The sequence below is a fragment of the Camelina sativa genome, chromosome 10 (genome assembly GCF_030686135.1).
Source record: "Camelina sativa cultivar CO46 ecotype springtype chromosome 10, ASM3068613v1".
Taxonomy (NCBI): domain Eukaryota; kingdom Viridiplantae; phylum Streptophyta; class Magnoliopsida; order Brassicales; family Brassicaceae; genus Camelina; species Camelina sativa.
The window spans coordinates 22,610,366-22,627,646 of NC_141889.1; the positions used below are offsets into that span (position 1 = coordinate 22,610,366).

The following is a 17,281-nucleotide window of genomic DNA, read 5'->3' on the forward strand; positions in this document are numbered from 1 at the left end:
TAATCACTTTTAGTTTATTAACCTAATCGATTTATTGATTAATCAAAAGGATTTTTTAATTAATTATTGGTTTAGCTGTTTTCTGGTTTTATTAATTTAAACCAAAGAGTCCCTAACTCTTCTCTATAATGATCACACTTCTATTCTCTTCAGTGATATAGGCTTGTCGCCGTTGGATGCTCAGAGAGAGGGAGAGGAAGAGAGATAACTCTTGGTTATTTGGTTTAAAGGAGAAAGAGAAGGAGGACAAGCTTTTTCCTTAGAGTAAAGAGAGAAACAGAACTGTCAGAGTTTGGGAGAAGGAGGATCCGACTGCTCAAATCGTTTCGAAACATATTGATTTTTAGTATGGTTGTAGCTAAGAGATTTTCATACACTCTCCATTTTACAGAAGCGAATTTGAGGTAATATTGTAGGAGATATCGACAGTTTCGTGGGGCGTTTCTTCTCAGTTACGGATTGAGACCAGCGAGTGTTTAGGGATCGATTACGGTTTCAAATGAGATCTGATCATGCTGAAATTTTGCGGGAAGCTGTGTGACGTCTAGGGCTAGCTTTTCACTATGGGATTTGGTAGTTAACGGTTTTTTTTTATTTCTTGGTTTCACTTGTGAGGTTGTTCATCTCTGATTTTTCTGGCAGTTTGTTTTCAATGTTTGTTTGTTATTGTGATTGGTTGTAGGAGCGAGTTTGGTTGTTCTTGGATATTGGAGAGCTTCTCTTTTGGCTGTATTTATTTTCGTGAATCACTTGCTAAGGTGAGTGCGTGACCATGAGCTTATCTAAACGATTGGGTTGTATGACTTGTTTTGTGTGATGATGTGTAGGTGTGGTGTATGTGTTATTGGGAGTTCTTTTTAATGGTTGGTTATTATATTTTTTTGTGGTTGTACTCTTTATTTTCTTGTGTGTATAGCTCTTAGATGGGAGGATCGCCTCACTGGGTAATCCTGGTAATACTCACGCATCTCATTGTGTTTGTGGTGCAGGTAATACGTAGCGTGGAATCATGACGATGAGGAGGAGGATGATCTAGGGTCATGGTTGTATTATTGGTTATGTTATATTGTTGTTGGAATCTTGTTAGATTTATGCTAGGTTGATGGTTTTTAATTGGTTATAAATTGTTATGGTATATATATTAAATTGGAGTTGGTTTGGTTTGTCTTCCGCTGTGCATGCTGAATTGATGTTGGTTTATTGTTTGGGTTGTAATTAAATATTATGGGGTATTTAATTATATTATTATTATTATTATTAAAAAACGGGTCGGGTTGTTTCAGTTTGGTATCATAGCCCTTACGGGTTTAGGATGGTTAAGTGGATGGTTTAGAGCAGTTTAGGGATTTAATTGGTTGAATTATTTTCCTGTTGCTGGATGCATGATGTTGTGTGATGAAATTGATTATGAGTAGTTAGTCAATTTGTTTGTCGTATGGAGTCCTAGAATCATCCTCTTCGAGCCTTCAATGAGATTCAACGGTAAGTTGTTTTGTGTGTTGTTAGTTGTGTAGTGTTTTTAGCTTATGTGCGGGAAGTGAAGTTGGCTAATGACAAGTTCTTCGAAAATGGTGGTTCACGCTGGTATTGGGAAATACCGTTGGCGGTGATTTGTGAGAGTGGATGTGTTGGAAATGGATTTTTGAGAAGTTAAGTTGGAGAATCACTTCGTCCCGGGTGGCTGGAGTGACACTGTTTAGCAAGTTTGTAATTTGCATGATGGTCAGGTGTAGGTCTGAGGGTGTGGCCGGTGTGCTTACTGGTGTTGTTGGAGGTCCAATCGCTGTTGTGAGTGTGGCAATAGGTTTTTCTCAGACCAAGATGATCGTATTGTGGATTTAGTGAAAATGTTGTCGGAGAGGATTTATTAAGATGATTAATTCTTGTGGATTCTTGATTTGTGGTGAGTGGAATGATTATGCGATTCTGAAAAATAGAAAGTTTCCATAAATAGAAAGTTTCTAAAAAATGGAAAGTTCTATGAATAGTTAGGACTTGTCTATTTTTGGAAAGGTCATGTGAAATGCTCGGAGTCATACACGCGAGTAGTTGCGATGTTTTAGTGTTGGCCTGAAGAGTGGTCATGGTAGTGGTGATATTCCGGTGAGAAAATATGCTGGTTGGTAGGCATTACAATGTTTTACGCAAACCATAGGAAGTAGTTACGGTCGGGAGATGCTTATAAGCATGAAGAAGACTTGTTTGCACATGAGGAGATGATTAGCTCGCTTGAGGGAATGATTAGCTCGCTTGAGGGAATGATTAGTTCCTATGGCTCACTATGAGCTTGGGGGGGTTGCAAACCTGAGAGTGCGATGTTTCTCTATTTTACACCTTCTTAGGCATCCTTTTTGTCATATTTTCCGTTGTATAGAGTCCAACCTTAGCATTTTTTGGTCTTTAACCTTAGATATTTGCATTTAGGTTTTTTAGGCTATTGCACTTTTGCATTGTTACATTTTGGATGATAACATGTGCTTTGGAGCCTTAATAGAGCAAGAATAAGGAGTAACCCGAGGATGTACCCGATGGTGTGATCTTGCAAGAAGAACAGCCCAAGAGCTTCACCCGATCAAGTGGATCTAAGCTCAAAAGGAACTACTTGAATCCCAACCGGAGGAGGTGCTCGACCCTAGCCTTTTGTAGGTCATCGGATGATGGTTGTGCGGCTAAATCATCATCAGGATTTCCATAGCCTTGTTATTGGTGTAGGAATGCATGCTTCTTATCTTCTAAACAAAATGGTTTTCATCTATAAACCCTTTACTATTTTCTCGAAATAGAACACGCCACACGAGAAAGAGAGAGAGAGACAGGTACACAGGCAATTTTATAGCTGATTTCAACACTTTCTTAGAGAGATTTGTTTTTAGTATTTTTTTTCCTTTTTTCCAGTTTTACAATTCTAATTTCTATTTTTTATTGTTTTTTATTGTTTTTTATTATACTTATTAAATTCACTACAATTCTTATTCATCTCCATTGTTATGTCATTTGTGATGAGATTTGAGTAGTGAACTAAAGTTTCTATGGATGGGATATGCTATTATGTATTTTTAAGGGCATGTGCAACCCCTACCCCAGGGGAAACACTGGCACCGACACAAAGCCCACCAGCTCTTCTGATACCATCACCAGCCTGGTCTCTAGACACTCTAGGATGAACCTGTGACTCTACCACCTCCTCACTGGCCATGCTCAGGGTCACACTCACACTGGCCTTGGAACCTATCCTCGCCCACGACCACAAGCACGACCACGCCCACGACCAGTAGCACCCTCACTTCTAACCATCTATACCACCAAGAACAGAAGGCTACGAAAAACAAAATGAAACTAACTACACAAAGAACACAACTCACCGTGGAATCACAAAACATGATCCAAGAGGATGTTCTGGGACCCCATGCCACACATGATATAAGATTGGAATCACTCCAACTTAAGATCACAAAAGGATGAAGAGATTCCAAGCTTAACTTGCGGAAGGTGGAATTCACGAGCTGGCTCTGAAGCACTCTCTCGTGAATCAAGGAGTGATTCAATGGATAGATAGGTGATTGACTCGCTGAATCGGTGGGATAATCGACTCACTCGATCAATGAACGAATGAAGGATGTTGAATCACTCAACACACTTAATCTGCAGGATTCTAAAGAACTAAGTGAATCACTCACAAAGAACTAAAGAACAAGCAATACAAAGACTCAAACTTTGTAAAGAAGAAAACGTTTCTATTACTTTAAAAATGATCAAGGGTCATTTACAATGAACAAACTAATGAACATATATAGGCTCAGCTACACGTTCTAGTGTTCTAAAACCAGAAATAAATCTCAACAATTAATGAAAATATGATCGTTGGACCATTAAGTGTAGAATCAGTCCAATTAAGGCAAGAAGATGTGTCTTGTATCTCGTTAACTTGGGGAGGAAATGGCGATGTCTTGGAAGCTTCCTGGGAACTTTTAGAAACACAAATATGCACAAGAATAGAATAGGAAGTATTCGTTGTGCATTGATGACAATCGGATCCAAAAAGGCAAGTAATTATATAATTGAATCCACCTGATCCAATAGCTATTATTGCGTGTGAATATCCTCCAAATATTCTCTGGTGGTTGTAGAAGCTCACCTGGTTTCCATATGTAGATTTGGGGCACGTCCAAGTGAAGGCAAATGTAAGTTTCCATATCTGGCTCCATGTAAATCAACAGACATGATACAAAGGGTGGTTTGGACTTGGGTCTTCTCTTGGGTTGTTCTCCATGGGTTGAGAACTTGTGGTGAATCAAATAGGTGTGTGGGCTTCGTCTTGGGCTGGTCCAAGTGTCAAAAGTCCGAAACTCTTCATAGCTTGCAATGATGTCTGATTCATCTGCGAGTAGTTCAAGTCCATCAGCGAGTAGTTCAGCATGTCTGACAGCGAGTAGTTAAACATGTCGAACGAGTAGTCCAACAAGTACTTCAGTTATGAGTTTTTGTGTCATTTTTGAATCAGATAGATGGTAAGTGATTCCTTGATGACTTGGTGTTGCCTCATTAAAAACCTTTCTAGGTAAACCCAGTGGGAAAAACCCTAGACAAGGGAAAAAGAGTGCAACAGTCATATCCCAACAATGAGGTGATTTGACTTGATGATTTTTAATTTGATGATGAATAATTAACCCTTGTCTTTGTGCTTGATCAGAACACCATTTGGGAAAAGATTCTCCAAGATCCTTTATGTGGACCGGTTTGGTGTGTGGACCGGTTGTGATACAAGACTTGGTGGTGAGACTCGTATGGGGATAGATATGGCGGCTTCACAAGCTGGCGGTTGCTTCTCTCTTGTGAAGAAATGATGGTCGAAGATTGAGATCTGACACGCTGGCGGTCGCTTCTCTCGTGTGGGATCAAATAAGGGGTGTGATGGCGGAATGGAGTGCACCACAGAGTTGTGATAAGACTCTGATACAGCACAAGCTCTATGCCTTGATGACTCGCTCAAAAAGACATACGAACAAATATTTACTAAGTAAAGGAATCCACCTAACTTAGATAAACAAAAACAAAGCCTAAGCTTTAAAGTGAGAAAACTCTCTCTTTTAGTTTCCAAAAATCTTCTATATTTTCACAATGAAACAAATTAGCCTTTTTATAGCTCTTACAAAAATCTTCTATATTTTCAGGAAGTCCATTAGGAAATCCTTCTTGAAGTAGTTCAGCTACTCGTTCAGCATATGTGATGACCGCATCAACACATAATTGACTAACTTACATAATCAACTCTAGCATGAAATCCTAAACACCAACAAGAAAAGCTACAGTGAACCCTAGACCTAGAACCGTAAGGGCTCTGATACAAAAATGAAACAGCCCTTCCTGTTATATATATATAATCTCTAGTGGTTCTATACCCACTAACAACCTAACCTCACTCAACAACAGCGGATAACCATACAATACCATTAAACAAATAATAAAATCCAACAATTTAATAATCCAGTAACCAATAAAGTCAATATCCAATTCCAACATCCTACAATGTTTTATCAACTTAACTTTAGCAACCTAACAATAACTAGACAACAATCAATCAAGCCTCTACAACATTCTCCTCCTCATCGCCTTGATTCCACGATCAGATTTTTCCTTTACCTGCACCACAAACACAAATTGAGATGCATGCATGAGTATTGTCATAAACACTCAATGAGGCAATACTCCCATCTATTGGGCTATACACACAAGCAATTGAGATTCCAATGTTAAGAAAACAACAAAAAATAAAACAATCCAGGAAAATAAGTGTCGGATAAGGTTGGTGTCGACCGACACTGACTGCTGGTGTCGATCGACATCGAATCCGCAAACACGTTCTTCTCAAAGCCGATCGCCGAATCTCTGTTCCTAACCATCTCCAATCCGTCCAAAACTAGCCCAAAGGCCACATGAACCCATAGAAACCTTATATCATTCAATCCAAACAACAAAATACCCAAACAACACCACCACACAAGCAAAACAAAAGAGATCGTAGGCTTAGATCAGCCATTGCATGCACTCACCTCTTTTGCAGGAAGATCTGGCCCAAAAACGACGAATCCAAAACCTTAGGAAGGTTCTCCTTCGATCCCAAAAATAGATCCTCACTCCAGAAGAACAGATCTCACCCCACAAACCTAGAATCTCCAAAAAATCTCAAGAACACTCTCTAATGTTTTTTTCCTTTTCTCTAACTCTTAGGAAACGACAAAGAACAACTCTTCCAACCCTTAAGTCGACCTTCCCCTTTTAATACGTCGGTTAGGAACTTCAATTGAACCAAACCGAACAAAAATGACAAATTAAATCAACCCGGTTGAACCGAAAATTGCTAGTATCGGTCGACATTCTCCCTGGTGTCGATCGACACCCACCCCCAAAACAAATGATTTGGTTCGCAGATGTTACAACTCCTCTAGACGATTTCCACCATATCTGGGTTTCTTCCCTTCTTTCTCCTTATCCAAGATTTCACGCTCCTTGAATATGAAGACGGACTGTCTAGCTCGGTTGTTCAGATCGTTAATTTCTGCCGTTTCTTTTGTAAACTTATTTCTCTAATTAATGTTTGGTTGAAAAAAGGTAATTTGTGTATGTTAGTGTATGTAGTAGGTACATCTCAAATTTTTAGGAACATTTTTACAAGGTTTAGGGAATGGGCATTTTTGAAAATTAGTATTAAAAAGGGTATTTCTTAAAATTTGGGTTGTTTGCTGTGTTTCACTGTTTCTTCCTTGGGAACTATTTGTTTTTTCTCTTCTGTTAACAAAACTATACTAAATAATTTAAAAAACTGAATATGATATAAATCAACGAGACTAAGACTGTATTAAAATATATCGATGTATAGGAAAATTAAGTCAACCAAAGAGAAAAATAGTTTGATAGTTTGCAAATCGATTTGATTAACATAGAAAGAAAATTTACTTACTTTTGAATAAATTACAAATCTAAATAGTATCATCATTCATCAACAATAAAGCGTTCTATTTAATTTTATTCAAAATTCAGATAATGATTATTCTAAATATAATAATATTTCTTAATTGTTTAATTATTTAAAAATTACAAGTTTAATTTAAAATCGAATTATTTTAAAGTTATTACAAATTTAATTTATAGTATTTGAAATTAATTTATTTACATAATGTTTAAATAAATTTATGGATATTATGGTAAAGATTTAATTCAAAATTTTAGTTTTCAAATTACTATAAAATTGAATGTATATCTCAACTTTCATATAAAATTTAGTGTATTTACAAGATTCGTTTTTGAAAATTTTAGAAAACCCAATTTTGGAAATGATAACAATCTAGGCTTCTTGTATTTGAACAAAACCTACGATCAACAGTTGTGGACTGGGATCATATCATATAGATTTCAGTACTTAACAACTTTCTCTAGAATTAGTAGGATTGATGTTTATTACTCATGTAATACTGGAAGAGAAAAAGACAAATATCATGTTACAAAGCCAGAGATATGACAATACTCTTTAGGTAAATATCATGTCATTCATTTTCGCTTAAGCAACATAAAATAGTTCGCATGTTTCTTACACTCTTTAAAATCAATAGGATACTTGGTGAGTTTCTTAGCTAAACGATCAAAAAGCTCATCGACCACACCTTGACCGAAATGTTCTTTAATGATCGTATAGAAAATAGCTCTAAACATGGAAGTCATGAACTTGTTGGATAATGGAATATCCTCATATGGATGACTTATAATCTCCATCATCTCCAAAGTAAAGCTTCCATATTGCTCAATCTCTCTCTCTAGTTCACTAAACTGCGGAAAATACACGGGAATGGAGAACAGCTCAATCGCTTCCACGCTTGTTACACCCTACAAGGGAAAACACAACTAATTTACTAGCAGTCTCGCATTAATCATTGTGTTATTTATATATTGCTACATCATTATAAATAAAATAAGAAAATGACTGTAATAATTGGAATTAGAAAATCTCTTGAAGTATTGGGATTAAATGTTCTTACCAATTTAGCCATATCCATAAGACAATCGCCGATCATGTCTACCACCACACCCTGCCATGTCTCAAAATGGGGGACACCATCAGGCAAACATTGTCCTAAAATAATCATCAATCCTTCTGGAACAATTTCTTCGGCTCTAGCTTCAAGAAAACCCCTCATGTCTTTTGTGAACTGAACCTTGTAAGCTTTTGTCACATCTTCTATTAAATTATTACAATGGATGTAATATTTGTTCCAAGCCAGAGATTTCTTGTCACATACATGTTCAGGAATTTCTGAAAGCCAGTGAGTCGCGTACGAAGTATGGCCGATGTGGATGCTGTTTCTTGGTAACACTCGGCCATGGAAGGAGCCTGGAACACCGAAAGAGAAATATTCTCCTTTAGAGGAAGGAGGTTGGGTTCTAAAGAGTGTGTTGAAGTCATTGTTAGGCTGATCATTGAAGAATACTTGGAACTCAAGAGGGACAAGACGATTTTCATGGGTACTTTTCACACCGTCAATGATATATTGAACAGCATGAAACGTGTTAGGTCCAATAGAACAACCAAAATCAGCAATGTTCAAAGTTTTAAGATCAGAATTTAAATTCAAGAGATCAAATTTTTCCAAGATGTATCGTCTTGTTTTTTCTTCATTGCCATCTATACATGCTTTCTGTATCAAGAATATAATATTAAGTAACTAACATGGATTTATCCCCAAAAAAAACACAAGATATGGCTGAATTCGAATAACATGACATAACTTAGTATGAAGAATAAAATAATCCCAGTCCTATATTCACATCAAAAAATAAAGAGAAATTACGTAACATACCTGATATGAAGAATTATAGATGTAACTGTGTTGATCGTCACCGCTGCTCATCGGGTACGAGTGAGAAGACGTTGACATTGCTCTGTGTTTGATACCCAAGAGCTCAAAATATTTAAAAGTTCGCTATGTAAAGTTTGAATATTTGAGTAAAGAGATAAATGCAAGATTTATATATAAGGAAGTTTGAAACAATTCTACATTCAATAGGTCAAATGTGAATCGAGAATAAAAAAAGTACTAAGTAGGTAGGCAGGTAGACAGGTAGTTAGCACGAAACAAAAAAAGTAATGATGCACTGATATGACTTATTACCATACAAAAGTTTGTTATATTTTCAATTTTGTATTCGTTAATTGCTTGGGTTGGTGACCAATTGGTCAATAAAATAACAACCGTAATATAAATGAAAGGAATATTGGCTAAAAAGAAAGAAAAGATGCAGAGAAAAAGAAGAAAAATATAGAAGTACGATAATGTTAACGAATTAGAACATCTTGCAATATATTATTTAATAAAATATTAAAATATACTTTATTTAAAATAATATAAAAGAATTTCAATTTTTGTTCTTTTTTGGTCTATTTTTGTTCCACATTTCATTTGAAGAAGAATGGTGAGAAATTTAGAGGAAATTATGTGAAGAAAAGGACTCTGGTACGCCACACTTATTGACAAAGATATCTCTACACCTGGTAATGAGAGCCCAAACATTAAAATTCAAGCCACTTGTGTATTTATTTATCTTGAAAACGCTTAGAAACATCTACTTATCTGGTACTCTTAACTGAATAAGAGTCAAAAACTTGTTATCTTGGTCCAAGAAAAACAAATGCTACATGGAAAAGACTAAGATATAGTCAAAAGTCAAGCAGATCATTGAAAAGTCTACGTTTCTACTGCATTTTAAACATTTAAAAGGCACAAGTTTAAAAGACCATCGACAAGCTCAACTAAATCAAAATCCAGAGGAGGTGACTTAAAAAAAATTGGAGAAAATATGTCCTTCGTTATCATAAGCTCCATATAAAACCTTAAATCGTAGGGTCCTCTCTAGGAGTCAAGAGGACCGTGGAAGTAGCACAAAAACGACCAAAGACTCTGAACTTTGTTGGGGTTCTCACTTTTGCACTAAATTTAGCTTTCTCTTTCTCTTTGATCACTCTGGCCCTGATTGGTTGATGCTGTAGAGTCTTTCCACAGCCACATTTTGGTTCACAGCTACAAGCTGAAGACTAAAGAAGAATGATCAAGCCACTTATTTATTTATTTATCCTGATAACGTTTAGAAAAGCAACTCTAACTGAAGAAGAGTCAAAACTTGTAATCTTGATCAAAAAAAAAACAAATGCTACATGGAAAAGACTACGAGATAGTCAAAAGTCAAGCAGGACTTTGAAAAGTCTACATTTCTAAAGCGTTTTAAATATTTAAAAAACACAAGTTTCATTAATAAAAAAATCTTTTAATAATTAAAATCTCAGGAATAAAATTTAATAATTAAAAAAAAAGAAAAAGAGGAGAGATAATGTGATCTCGTGTCTGCAATAACACAATTTAAGACATCCTTTTGACACCCATGTGCCACATGCCTCATTTTGATTGGTTTAATTTAAAAAACAAGTATAATTTAATTATTTAATTAAATTATGCAAAAACAATTAATATTAAATTCATTTGACACTCACTAAATGGGTATTACCGATGTGAATGCCCTTGGAGCAAGTCCATCTGTCATCTTCTCTCCCGTATCTTTTAATAAAAAAACAAAAAAAGATTAAAAAGGTGAGAAAAGGGAGAGATACAAGATCTCGCAACAGATTCACGGAGACACTCCTCTTATCCTCCTTTGCTTATGTGTCACGTTCTCATTAGTTCAATTTTAAAAGAAAAATAACTAATTAAATTACATAATATTATTGCATTAAAATATTAATCTAATAATTCTGAGATCCCTTAGAGCATAATTATCGCCCGTCTCTCACGAAGAAACTTTTCAATAAAATAAACAAAAAAAATAGAAAAGAGATGAAAGGGAGCTGTCGAGAGAGCTGTAAAGAGGTTAAGGGCGGATGAAGAAGGTATTGAGATGAGGAGAAGAACTCTAAGTTTAGAAGAGAAACTCAAAGCCTCTGTTTTGGCTGAAGGCTCTTCACACAAGGCACTTAATGACTTCATCAAGACTTTGTGAACTTATGAATATGTAACGAGCTAATAAATTGAATCGAACACGAATTCCTGATAAAAAAATTTGGGGTGAAATTTAAAAATTGGTAATTGGTGTGGTTTGGGCTTTTTACATGATATCATTGGGAGCATAGGCTACATTGATCTGAGAATCTTGTCACAGACCACGCTTGCATCAGCTAAAGGTCTATCGTCGTCCAAAGAGGCAACATATTGATAGGACCGAAGAGATTGGAGCTGTTGAGATATTGCTGATCTTCACCAAGTAAGCATAGAATGTGTGGTTGGCACAGACGTGATTGTAGAGATCCTTGGATGAGCCGGTATAGTTGCAGTTACGCACTGGGCAGGAATATTTTGCGAATAGACACAGCTTCTCATGACTAGAGAGATGTGTGTATGAGATATTAATCTCTTTACACCCGTAATTGGCATTTGGACACGGCACAATAGCTGCTTCAATGACTTTCTCCATGGCTCTGCATCGAAATTGTTTCCTAACTGATTGTTGACAGGATGGGCATATGGACTTCACTTTTGTCCAGCACGAAGTACAAGCTATATGGCCATTAGTACACTGTAGAGATTTACAAACTAGTGTTATTATCACAAACAGTTGTTTAGTGTGTTATGAATAAGTCTTCAATACTTTAAATATATCAACAACAGTTACACTGACAGAAAAAAAAAAGAAAAAGAAAAAAGAAGAGAAACTAATAACCTGATAAATAGGAATCTTGAGGGGCTCGCAGCAAATAGGGCATTCGAGAACGTCTTGGTCCAGTAGCGTGACAGAAGTACGAGCATAACTTTTATTCCTCAGCATATTTTTAACCTTGTCTTCTCCTAACTTCAACATATAGGTGATCAATAAACTAGAGCATGTATAAGCAAACAATAACAAGGAACCGATCATCAACATGTCAAAGGAGAAAAGATTAGTAAAAATAATTGTCAAGCTAAAATCTCCTTTGAAGAATAAATTCAAGTAAGAATCTCTTAAGGCTCTTTGTACTAAATTGATTTTCTTCGAGAACCTAGCTAATTCGGTATCGGTTGTGCTTAAACAAAAGAAAGGCGAAAAAAAGGGATAATAGAGGTTATATGTAAACTTATCTTTTAGAGGTTATATCCAATAAGGAAATCTCCGGATTCTTTTTTTTTTTTTTTTTTTATAATATATTATTAATAGTAGATAAACATCCCAAATGGGCATGGGCCAAGGCCCATACAAAAGAGATCCAGTTACAAAATAGAAATCGACAAAGTTCGCCGGAAAAGGAAAAAGCAGCTCGGATCCTGCTGCTCGTCGGAAGCAGAGTGGTCGGAGCATTAAATCTGGAGTTCTCAAGATCCACAACTTTCCGCCCGCAACGTGAGATCGAACACCACTGATAAAATAGAACGGTTTCTGTCAGCGATCTCAATCCTCCGTTACACCGAGCCTGCCATAGATTTCCCAGAAAGCTAGCTAGCCACTCCGACATACCGGTTCCGCGATGTTAGGTCCCGACCTAGCAACCCAACACCTCCAGGTCTATCCTTGTTTCTCCTTATCCAGATCTCGTTGATTTCTGGAGCCGTTCCTCTTCAATCTGGACGGGTGGATACCAAACACGGTAGAATTAGACGGCGGTGGCTCAACCTTACCCTCTAACTCCGAACTCCGCATTAGCCATCTAAGATCACATATGATCGACCGCTAACCACCTCGACGAACAACGAAACCCACCTAACCCCACCAACTTCCGCCGTAGCCACAACTTCCGGAGATGACGGCTGAGCCTCTTCAAAGCAACTCTCGGCGTCTTCAAACCGAAAACTCTGCTGCAAATCTCCTCCACCGCTTCTCCGGAGTCAAGACTACATCAATGGGGATTACTCCACACCGCCGCTGACGGAGATGAAGAACTACACCCTCATGGAACCCTTTGAATGGCCTTTACCTTCGTTGAAGAGCAAAGAAGAAAAAAAAAACCTAAAAACTAGATCAGAAAATCGTCTTCACGAGAGAGAGAGAATGGCACGCGAAACCGAAATTTCGTGATTCAATCCTTACTACTACTAATAAAATGGACAATTTGAGCCCTCTAAGAATTTCCACATCAGCAGCTACCTAAAGTAAGTTTTTATTCTTCAAAAACTGTCCCGAATAAGAAGAAAATCACTCAGCAAAGAATGCAAAAATAATACTCTCTTAATTTCATAATATATGATGCTTTAGAGGTTTTTGTTTGTTTCATAATATAAGATATCTTCAATTTTTGAGGCAACTTTTAGACTAATTTTATATTTTCTAATTATTTATTTTATGTAGTCTTGTTTTTGATTGGTCAAATTTTTAAAAGTGAATATTTGCATGTTTAGCTAAAACATATTATATTTTGAAATGGATGGAGTAATATTTTAGGTCCAAAAATTTAATATTTATTCAGCCTAAAATCAATCCAAAAAGTTACTACTAATAAAATGGACAAACCCAGGGAAAAGGGAAAGATGATAATAAACCCAGAACGAACATGGGTTATTTCATGGGTAATTAAACACCACATTTTTTTTACATAAACTTTGGTGCGAAAACGTAGCCGTTTTAATAGGAAACTTATTATTTTCTGTTGATAGAGTTAATTAATTTCTCTGTTTTCCATTTCTCCATAGGGAACACGATGATGGCTCATCAAGCTCTATTGAATTTCCGAATCCCCAAAACTCTTATCCACTCTCACTCCGTCCATAGCTTCAAGACACCGAAACTAAACCCGCATCAATGCTTCTTCTTACGTTGCGAAGCTTCTTCTTCTTCCGACGGAAGCAAAACCTTAAGAACTTGCAAAAACTGCAAAAGCCAATTTGATCCTCTCCTCAATCACCCACGCGCTTGTAGATTCCACACTTCTCATTTCGCTGGTACAATTTAGGGTTTTTAATTACTTTAATTTGTAAAAGTTTTCTCTTTAATTTGGGAATTAGGGTTTGAAGAAATTTTGAATTTTGGGGGTGTTTTGTTTTAGGGGAGACGAAGAGGAAATTTGAGAGTGTATACACTGGTGGAACAATGGATACACCAAATTCTGGGAAAGTGTTACAGTATTGGCATTGTTGTGGATCTGAAGATCCTTTTGATTCTGGTTGTACTGCATCTCCTCATGCAACATATGATGATGATTGATACAAAAGTTTCTTTATTAATGAAATTGACATGAAGAAGAAGAAGAAGAAGAAGGAGAAAGGAAAAGGATATGGTGGAAAGTTACCTTTTTTATGTATTCGTTTCTTGCACAGAATCAGAATCTTTTTGTATCCATTGTTCAAAACAACCTTTTTTGGGATATGATTCTTGTTTTGTTTTGTCCTCCCAACTTGTAACTTTGCTTCTCAAGTTTTCTGTTTAGTTTGCTTGATTGTTATGTCTCTTCTTTTTTACTTAATGTTCATTGATTTTTCTGACATTTGGTTTCAATCATTGTTGGTAAGAATTAGGATGGGAGATCATTTAGAGTTGGTGGTTGATCGATTAACAAGCGATTCTGGTCTTGGGGCGGTAGACAGAGCAGAGCTTAAAAGTGACTTGGTTAACAAAGATGGTACATCTGAATCTGTATCTGCAGGAGCTGATTTATGTGAGAGTAAATTCGAACAATGTAGGATTTGTCATGACGAAGATGAAGATTCTAACATGGATACGCCTTGTTCTTGCTCTGGAACATTGAAGGTGTTGTCTTTGTTTTCCGGTTGTTTTGGTTAAACAGGATACCGTCCGAACTTTTAATTCATAAGCCTCGATGTCTTTTTTCATCAACTCTTTGCAGTTTGCACATCATAATTGCGTCCAGAGATGGTGCAATGAGAAAGGTGATACTGTATGTGAAATATGTCGTCAGGTATAAATTCTATAAAGCAACCTAATCATATAGTCTCTTGATTTGATGAAGATGAGAATTTTCTCACCAAACTTTGTTCAAATTGCAGCAATATAAACCTGGTTACACAGCTCCTCGGCAACTGTTTCACTACACAGACTTATCTATGAACTTCAGGTACTTTTAATCATCTTTCTTTGATACCCTTCTCTGTTCCTCTGCACAATGTAGTAATACCATTCTTGTTGTTGGAAACGTCCCAGGAACGATTGGGGAATCGAGGGACTAGATCTTCGTAATCCTTATTTTATAACCTGGGATGTAGCTGGTGATCATGAGCTTTACTCATTTCATAGTCCCACAAGCTTGATATGTTGCCGCATAATTGCCTTGCTAGTTTGTTTCTTTCTCTGTCATTGAGAACATATGGATCCAAAGTTCTGTTCGATCACACACTAATTTTTTCATCTTCATGGTTCAGTTTGTCCTTCTGCTCTTCTTGCGCCATTCTCTTCCAGTTTTACTAGGTGGAGTCGGTGATTTCTCGTTAACCATGCTCATGGTAAGCTCCATAAAGGACTTCTCAAACATGCATATTTCCTCTGTTTCCTGATTTAAGGTTTTGTTGTCTTTTGCAGTTACCATTAGTGAGAACATTAGCAATCTTGTTGATTGTATATCTATTTGTTAAGGCATTCATTGTTATACAACGTTGCACGCAAGAGAGGGTGAGAAACAACATTATTTGAATTCTAACATATGATTCTTGGCGAGTTGAGATATCGAATATAACTTGTTCCTTTATTCTCTCGTTGTTTCAAATTAGGATACGAGACTCTCTGGTTTCTCCTCTGATGAAGAAACTGCACGGCCGCGGATATTGATGGCATTGCCGGAAAGACCCGAACTTCATGTTCCCATAAACTAAGATGATCACTGATCAGTATTCAATAAGTATATAAACATCTCGTTATATATATGTTTGATTTGTATGTCATGAACACACATAAATAATTTATACCCATAGAATAAATGTTGATAACCCGAGTTCGATCAGATAGATGTTATACGAGAAAATGTGATTCAAGGAGAACTGATGCAAAAATAGTAATAGAGTTATTTATGTTAACACTATAATCTTATATTGTATAGTTTCTATATTATTAGTATAGTGTTGGTGTATTAAGTTTCCTTTAGCTTAATACACTTAGTATATAACAGACTTGTATAGTTTCTTTTTCCAATTATTGAGAAATTAGATTCTTCTATCTCTTTCTAACTGTTAACATGGTATCAGAGCAAGAATGTTAGTGAGAGAAACTTCTTCCGCTTTGTTGATTTCGATAGAATGTTAGTGAGAGAAACTTCTTCCGCTTTGTTGATTTCGATAGATTCATCATCCGGTCTTCAATTTCATCTTCAACTTCTCATTCGGTCATCTTTATCTCTTTGGGTGAGCACATACTTTGTGAGCTTAGAATTGCTGTTGCAGGTTTGTGGAGGATTCTTGAGCAACCATTGAATCACTGAGGTAGAATATTGTTATCAAAAGATGATGACAAAGTATTAGACTCAAGAGAGATAATCAAGAAGCAGTGAAGAAATCTGATACAACCATGGGTATAGATACATAAGCAATGAACAAGACTTTTAGATACACAAAGAAAGTCACAAACAATATGTAGCGTACAGGATGTTGAGAACACATGCAGACAAAGACGCAATGATTTCCAATGTAGAGAATCAGAGAATGTACCACTGAAGAACAAGCTGAAACTGGTTTCTTACCTCACTTTGCCTCTACGTTTGACTTTGCTATAGACCTTGTATTTATGCATTGAAAGATGTTTTGGAATCTTGAAAGCAAGATCTTTCCAATGATATAAAGGTCTCTTTATGATTCTGTGTCATTTGATGGGAAACTGTTGAAACAACCCGACCCGCTTTTTTATTTATATATATCACATAATTAAGCATCCCATAATACTTAATTAAACCATCAAACATAAACCAATAACAACCAATATGTACAGCGGAAACATACCAACAACAGGAACATTCCTAACGATTCTAACCAACAACCTAGCATTCTACTAAACCAGGTTCCAACATTAATAAATAACCAAGACCAACACACAACGAGACTCATCCTCCTCCTCATCGCCTTGATTCCACGAACAAACCTTGCCTTTACCTGCACCACAAACACAAATTGAGATGCATGAGTATTGTCATAAACACTCAGTGAGGCCATCCTCCCATCTACTGGGCTATAAACACAAGCAACTGAGATTCTATTATTAAAGCGAACAAACAAAACACAAACAACACATCAAACCAGGAAAACAAGATTCGGTTAAGTCCAGTGTCGACCGACACTAGGCCAAT

At 36.5% G+C, this 17,281-nt stretch overlaps 4 protein-coding genes across 5 annotated transcripts; 2 read left to right on the forward strand and 2 right to left on the reverse strand.

Annotated features, from left to right (window-relative positions):
* Positions 1–7,524: 7,524 nt before the first annotated feature.
* Positions 7,525–9,220, reverse strand: LOC104719474 (putative S-adenosylmethionine-dependent methyltransferase At5g38780). Its single transcript, XM_010437411.3, has 3 exons — positions 8,850–9,220; positions 8,031–8,687; positions 7,525–7,878 (listed from the first exon to the last, which is right to left on the reverse strand). The coding sequence occupies exons 1-3, from the start codon at positions 8,925–8,927 to the stop codon at positions 7,546–7,548; spliced, it is 1,068 nt and encodes a 355-aa protein (XP_010435713.1). The 5' UTR covers positions 8,928–9,220; the 3' UTR covers positions 7,525–7,545.
* A 1,865-nt stretch (positions 9,221–11,085) lies between these two features.
* Positions 11,086–12,520, reverse strand: LOC104719475 (uncharacterized). Its single transcript, XM_010437412.2, has 3 exons — positions 12,283–12,520; positions 11,755–12,149; positions 11,086–11,610 (listed from the first exon to the last, which is right to left on the reverse strand). Exons 1-3 carry the CDS (start codon positions 12,518–12,520, stop codon positions 11,221–11,223), a joined length of 1,023 nt encoding a protein of 340 aa, XP_010435714.2. The 3' UTR covers positions 11,086–11,220.
* Positions 12,521–13,630: 1,110 nt separating this feature from the next.
* Positions 13,631–14,440, forward strand: LOC104719477 (uncharacterized). Its single transcript, XM_019231224.2, has 2 exons — positions 13,631–13,940; positions 14,045–14,440. Exons 1-2 carry the CDS (start codon positions 13,700–13,702, stop codon positions 14,200–14,202), a joined length of 399 nt encoding a protein of 132 aa, XP_019086769.1. The 5' UTR covers positions 13,631–13,699; the 3' UTR covers positions 14,203–14,440.
* On the forward strand, positions 14,440–15,949 carry LOC104719476 (uncharacterized). 2 transcript variants are annotated; one of them, XR_015568631.1, is made up of 7 exons: positions 14,440–14,745; positions 14,843–14,914; positions 15,003–15,070; positions 15,157–15,221; positions 15,375–15,455; positions 15,532–15,621; positions 15,720–15,949. XR_015568631.1 is itself a non-coding variant. In XM_010437413.3 (7 exons), exons 1-7 carry the CDS (start codon positions 14,440–14,442, stop codon positions 15,819–15,821), a joined length of 852 nt encoding a protein of 283 aa, XP_010435715.3. In that variant the 3' UTR covers positions 15,822–15,949. The 2 variants fall into 2 exon arrangements, 1 of the variants encoding a protein (XP_010435715.3); XM_010437413.3 differs by having other exon boundaries at positions 15,157–15,289.
* Positions 15,950–17,281: the final 1,332 nt, after the last annotated feature.